Source organism: Fukomys damarensis, unplaced genomic scaffold, assembly GCF_012274545.1.
Source record: "Fukomys damarensis isolate Sample0158 unplaced genomic scaffold, DMR_v1.0_HiC HiC_scaffold_20, whole genome shotgun sequence".
Classification (NCBI taxonomy): Eukaryota; Metazoa; Chordata; class Mammalia; order Rodentia; family Bathyergidae; genus Fukomys; species Fukomys damarensis.
The window spans coordinates 10,505,551-10,512,648 of record NW_022900932.1 but is presented as its reverse complement, the minus strand read 5'-3'; the positions used below and the strand labels follow the sequence as shown (position 1 = coordinate 10,512,648).

Here is a 7,098-nt window from a genome sequence, read left to right as displayed (position 1 = left end):
CTCCCCCACCCACCCCACCCTGCGTAGTGGCTCCGGGGGAGAGATTTTGCAGGATTCGGGGCTTATTGCCTTAGGTGACACCAAAAAATGGGGAGGGGGATCCCGAGGTGTGCGTGAGGGGTGGGGAGGAGACTTGTCAAAATAGTTTTTAGAAACTCAAGCGGATGGCTGGACACTTATTTTTTCTTGTGTATTCATTCTTGTCATTCCTAGAGAACAAGGATTAGTTTTTTTAAAGAACTGGAAAACTGTTCAGCTTGGTCATTAAAATAAATTGTGAAGCCCTTGCTGGGGTTTGGGGGATAGCAGTTTTCTGAATCTCAATCTTTTATTAAGTCTAGCCTGCATCTTAGACTAAGTCTAATGTCTTCACTTTCTTGCCGCTCCCCGGGTGGGGTGGGATAAAAAATAAAATAAAAATTTTAAATTTCAAATGTTTCGATGGCTATTTATGTATTTATTTACCAGTGTGGGTTTAAAAAGCGATTTGGGGATCCCCCAAAAGGTTGCGGTCCAGAGAATGAAGGAGCGCGGGGGGGGGGATAAAATGGCAGGGGGTTTTTTTGTTTTGTTTTTTGGGTTTTTTTTTTTTTTTTTACCTAAAATGTGGTTTTTGGAGGCTGGAATTTCTAATGATTAGGTTTTTGCGGTTTATATAGACCCGACTCTAGCAAAGGCAATCATTACGCTGATGAGAATCAGCAGCACGTGAGTGTCTCGGACCAGCCCCAGACTGCTCCTCCAGGACCAGCCGCCCCGCAGGCGCGCTCAAAACTGGGGGCCCCCTCGGCACCCCGAGACAGGCACAGGCCGTGCGCCTTCTCTGGGCACCTCTATGTCTCTAGCTTCTTATAAAACCCTTTAAACCTTCCAGAGCCTGACAAAATGCTCGAAGAAAAGTATCCTCATCCTCTGCCACGAAGTCCCAAGGATTCCTAATGGCTGGCTGACACCGCCAGACGTGATTTTATGCAAGAAAATAAAAACTCAAGTTCCTGCCCCTGGGGAATTTGGGGAGGCAGGTGTCTGGGGCATCGCTCACTTCCTGTGACCCTATTTAAAGCTCTTCACCTACTCTTTAATGGGATTTTTTATGGCTCAGCAGGCGGCTCCCGCCCCCGGAAGGTGCTCGTCTGCACCCTTTGGGGCCTGGACGCCCCGAGAGCAAGGGACCCGGGTTCCGGTGCAGAACCCAATGGCCTCGGCTGCTGAACTTGGGGAACTTGGTCGCGAGACCAGAGACGCTCGGGGCACCCAGTGGGGGTAGGTTGGGGTCTCTAGGGGCTCTCTCCAGTCTGAGGAGGAGAGGAGCTCCCTACTCCCTCCTGCTTCTTTTGCAATCTTTTTCTTCCACCTTCCTTTCTACAAGCCCAGCTCCACGCCTGCCCCGAGCGTCTTCCCCTCTCCCACTTTTCCCTGGCGTTCCACCTCTCCCTCAGATCCCCCAAGCACAGAAGCCTCCTTGCCTTGCCCAGGGCTTTCCCCTTCCGCCTGCTACCTTCACTCGGTGACACAGAGAAGACCCTAGGTACCTCCCGCTGCCGGGCGCCCTCCCTAACCTACTCCGCTCAACCCCAGGATTGAGGAATCCACTACTGGAGCTTCGTAGGGCTCAGGGAGAGGCTCTGTGTTGCGCCTGCGACTTTTAATTATCTTTTCGGTCACAGGGGAGAGCTCTAACCTTGGGTACCGCCAAGTCTCATTGTGTGCACAAGTTCCCAGGGACAGGCGCCCCAGTCAGAAAGGGAAGTCGGGCTTCCCCCTCAAAAAGCAAAAGAGAGACTGCATCCATGACTCTCCTGTCTTACACAGCCCCCGAGCGCTCTCACATTCGCACACCCACCGACCTCCCAGTTCCACAACTTGCATTCATGCCTGCCCCAGCTTAGCCTGGCAGTTTTATTTGTTGTGGCGCGTTGTTCCACTGTCTAACAGAGATGTCTGGCTTGTTTGTTTAAATGTGTGGGGACTGCAAAGCAGGGCAGGGGTTACAGGAAATGGATTATTATTTCTGTGGTCGCAGGATGGTAGAGATTCCTTGGTAGGTGCTATTACACCTTCTCTGGAGTTCGACCTCCTCCCAAGAAGTTCACGGAACAGGGAACTCCCGGAAATTTGAGGGCCTTGACAGTCAATATTTCAAATATGGGCTCCCAGAAGGGCTTTTTTTTTTTTTTTTAATCCTAGGGCCCTTTGAATCTAAAAAAATCATTTTGGGGACTTTTCTTGTCCAGCAGTGTTTCTTTTGTTTGTTTTTTTGTCTTGTTTCACTTAGTGTACAGTGAAATATGAAGGCCTCAGTGGTTAGGGGTTTTAAGGGCAATTCCATCAATGGTGAGATTATTTATTTTAATTAATCATATCCGGTAATTCAGCTTTATTGCCTTCCTCAGCATCCTCCCTCCATTAAGTATTTCAGTGGAACTAGTATAAGCAGTTCTTAGAGGTTACTAGTTTTGGATGCCTTAAAATATCCTACAGTTATTTATAATGTGGAAATGAAATTTTCCACTGAATACCCTGACAACGTTACAGGTATCTGGCACGGTGGATTTTCAAAAATATCCTCTTGCCTAACATTCACACTTTCAGCTGGAACGGCCTGGGCCTGGAATTGATGATGTCTTGGCTCTGTGTGTTGTACTTAAAGAGGAAAACATTTTTACAGACCCCTCAGTCCACGCCTGGTAACTAACGGCAGGCACATAGGGAAATCATGAGGCTTTGCATGTGCATAGTCTGTGCTATAGTGAGCTATAAACTTATCCTCGAGTTTAGATTTTCTTCTACATCAAAATGTCTGGAACAAATCACCAGCTAAATTCCTCTTCTGAAATACTCATCTTTTCAGTTATACGTTATAGCATAAAGAAGAACATACATTTTTTTCTTGAAAACATGGCTATCTAGCAAGATATAAACATAATTTTCCCCTCCGTGTCCTTTAATATTCAATATAACTGTCCAGTAACAACACCTGGCAATTCAGACATTCCAGACAGAGAATGTGATGCAAAGCCATGAAGCTACTTATCCAGTCAGAAAACCTGTGCTCCCAAACTGAGAACAGAGTTCAGCTTTCTTTCATTATGGTTTTCTGTTCTAACTTGCCTGTGTGTGTGTGTATGATAAATCTCTTAATTAAAATAGTTTTCAATGAGCCAAGCAATAAAGTGGTACAATCAATAAAAATTATAAACACACTGATGACCCCTAAGCTCTGAAAGTGTCTTGTGGGACAACTCTATAAGCAGAATCATCATTGGAGACTTTTCCTTAGCACTGTGCTTGAGGGAAGATTAGCCCTTGAAGAAGTCCTCATACACAGCCCATGGACTAACTCTGGCCTAATGCCTATTCCTTTAGCCCACAAGCTAAAAATGATGTTTGCATTTTAAAACAGCTAGGAAAAAAATAAAACACTAATATTTATGACACATGAAAGTGATACTAACTGCAAATTCCAGTATCTACAAAAAGGTTTTATTGGAACGCCACTATGTTCATGTGTGTGGATTGTTTATAGCTGCCCCAAACAGCAGGGTTTTGTAGTTGTGACAAAGTTGTTATGGCCCACAAAGCCTAAAATCTTTTCTATCTGGTTTTATAGAAATAGTTTGCTAGTCCCTGCCCTAAAGTGAAAGGCAACCAGGAATGTAGTGGGATGAGATTGCAGGAAGAGCAGAAGTGACAGAGGATGTTGGGGTGGAGGCTGATTCGATCTTTAAAAAAAAATGATCACTTATTCTTCTCTGCATCGAATGTTAATTAATTAAACTAATTTTTCACTTAATGATTTTTGGATGTGCCATGAAAGAATGAAAAGAATGAGTGAGTCCATATTATGTCATCATTTTCTGTGGTGGGATCATATTAACTCCACAGATGAGAGAAGAGTGCGAAACTCTCAGGTAGTCTGAACATGGAAAAATAGATGAGCCTGTACTAGATTTGTCCCATCTGTTTTATAGATGATTATGCATGAAACACAAATGAGCATACCAAGAATTTTCTGGTATATATGTTCAGAAGTTCTATATACATTTTTAAGACAGTTAGCTTAATAACTTAAGTGATCCCAAGGCTTGCTGACATATTTTTTCCATTTTAATATTTGTATAGCTAAATACTGTCTCATGTATTATGGTGCTATAAATTTTTCGCATTGTCAATGGGCTCATAATAATTTGCATTGCTGTAACAAGAGATGAAATGTTTGTAGTAGAGGACTTGACATCATAAATCTTTCCTTGTTGTTCTGGTTAACGTTCCCATGGGCCATGTCCAGTAACTTGTAAGAAAGTACCATGGTGTCATAAAAACAGTGAGGCTTGTCATGTGATCTTTTGGAACCACATTTATAGAGTGGCAACTCAAAAAAGTATGCTTTGTTGTGCTAAAGGACCAACTTACTAAATGACATCCTAGTTACCTGAAGAGACGAATATAATTTCTAAAAGAATCTACTTCATTGCCCAGCAGTCAGAGAAATAAAACTAATTTTCCCACATCAGCCCCTTGGTATTTTGGTGTTGGCAATTGGCCTGTGGCAGTAGCAATGATCTTTGAACAGCAGTAGAATGCTGTATAAAAAATTTACAGAGGTCTGTGGTGAAACATGTAAGAAGACCCTAAAATTAAAGATTTCCTGTAACAATTCACTCATTCTTTATCAAATTGCTCTTATTTTACCTTCAGCACATCAAAGAAAGTGTCGAGCAATTCTAATCCCATTGCCAAAGGTTTCAGTTTCATTAACTTCAGACTTTGGAGTGATGGCCTCAACCACCTGTCCTGTACCCCTACCATGACATCAGGGTAGAAGGTACAAATCATAACACTATGGGTCCATCTAATAAAGCACAAAAGTCAACATTTGCTCAGTGTAAGAAATTTGAATTTCAGACTAGAGAGGTAGGAAAGATAGAACAGGAAAATAAGTGAATAGCAAGAGTCCAAATTGGTTCTATTAGTGAATCCTAGGGGAGGCCAGATATAGGTCACCATTCTGAGTGTTTTGATCCTGGGTAGGGAGGGGAAAGTCTCTCTTGTCTGCTCTGTGTCAGTCCTAAGGAGAGTGGATGCTCTTGCCCTCTATACTCCTTGGGGCCCTCTTTGCTTCTCTCTTTAACCAATTCCTTAACACTCAAATCCTCCATTAGAGTCGATAACTGTATATTAAAATCCTTTTTCAAATTACTGTGTGATCTCTCTCTTCATCGCACCCAGGCTGCTAGGCTAAGCTTCCATCTTCTGGCCCTTGGATTGTTCTTATTCACATTGGCTGCCACTTTGGCTCTCTCCATTTGAGACATGAGTAGATGTGCATTCCCCAAACAATAATGAGTGGTGGTGAAACTGCAGAGGAAAAGGAAGACTTCAACATTGTGGGTGGGACTATAACTAGTACAACCAATTTGGAAGTCAGAAAGGAGATTTCTCAAAAACTAAAACTACAGATTCTATGACCAGCATTTTATCCTTCTAGGTATCCTCCTAGAAGAGCTAAAGACATTCATACTACAGTAATACATGTATACCAATGTTTATAGCAGCAAAATTCATAACAGCTGTTCAATATTGGAAGCAGCAATATATGTCCATCAACTGATGAATAAAGAAACTGTGTATTTATGCACAATGGAGTACTACTCAGCCATAAAGGAGGATAAATTTGAGACATCTGTAGGAAAATGGGTACATCTTAAAACTGTAATGTTCAGTGAAATGAATCAGACACACAAGCTTAAATATTGCATGGTTTCTCTTATATGAGAAAGCCAAAATATAAATAAATTAAAGAGCAAAATAAAAGGCAGTAAGAAACAGGGATTTAGATCTTTTAGGGAACCAAGAGATGAAAAAGGTGGGAAGGAGGGGAAAGAAAGGGGACATAAAAATAATTAAGATGTGTTATGTACATGTACGAACTTCCCATGATGAATGTAGTTATTGTGTACTGCAAACAAGTACTAATAAAAATTTAAAGAGATGAGCATTTACAACTTCATAGCTGTAAAATGATTTCTCTCTACCTGATAGATATAAGTATATACTTAGAAGATATATCCTGTGTGTGTGTGTGTGTGTGTGTGTGTGTGTGGTAATAGGGATTGAATCAAGGGCCTCTGCACTGAGCTACATCCTAAACCCTTTTTATTTTTGTATGTTGAGACAGGATTTCAAGTTGCTTACATAGGGTTTGAACTTGTGTTCCTCCTGCCTCAGCCTCCCAAAATGCTGAGATTACAGGCGTGCACCACCACACCCAGTTTAGAGGAGATATATCATCAAGAAATGAAAATGTGGAGAGAAAATAAGAGATATTTTAAAGCACAGGATAAAATTTGTCAGTATTTTTGTCTAGCGTCCTCCTAATATCTTCCATGAAATGCCACAGTCCACATATCAATCAAAGTATACATAAAATTATGCACAAAACTACCAGAACTTCTCTGTACCTAGACCTGATTAAAAGCCCTGGCCATTACAGGAGGATAAATATCCTGAAGGATCAGAAAAACAAAATGCTACCACCAAGAAAAGAAGAAAAGAAGGTCTAGATAATTTCTGCATTGTTTTACTTGAAGCGAGAGACTAATGCTACGTCTTTGGATAAAATAAAACTGAAAACACTTGATTAAATAAGATATATAGATTCAGTATTGCCAACTTTCTCCCAGCTTTCAATATAATACATGTGTCTCAAATCACCAGTAGAAGAATTTAAAATAACAGCATTTACAGACTTGTTAAATTATTGCTTCTAAAGAAATATAAAGATCTTTGAAGTATTCTTAAAAACTACTAAGTTAAAGTGAAAAAAATGTGTTAGTACATTAAAGGTACCAAGTTGTCTAGAAGAAAATATAATAATGCAAGGAGAAATATAATTGACTAGGCTGCTTGTACCTGAGTCACAGAGGGCTTTGGTACCATGACTCCCACCTTTTGCACAATTACAAGAGGGAGAATACACAGGCTGCTTCTTGAAGCTGTGCTCCTAGTCCTTGCCCCTGTAGCACAGCCCATCACTCTCCTTGATCTGAAAAGGAGCGTAGAATGGAAATTTCCCTGGGTATAGTCCATACTCAGACA

The 7,098-nt window shown here is 41.4% G+C and overlaps 1 protein-coding gene across 1 annotated transcript in view; it reads right to left on the bottom strand.

The window, feature by feature from the left end:
• Positions 1–1,869, bottom strand: part of Runx2 (RUNX family transcription factor 2) — a 113,713-nt gene extending 111,844 nt beyond the window's left edge. Inside the window, exon 1 of the mRNA XM_010617811.2 lies at positions 1,809–1,869. Within this exon, the coding sequence (XP_010616113.1) occupies positions 1,809–1,869 (61 nt within the window). The remainder of the gene's footprint in view (positions 1–1,808) is intronic.
• Between the last annotated feature and the right edge of the window lie 5,229 nt (positions 1,870–7,098).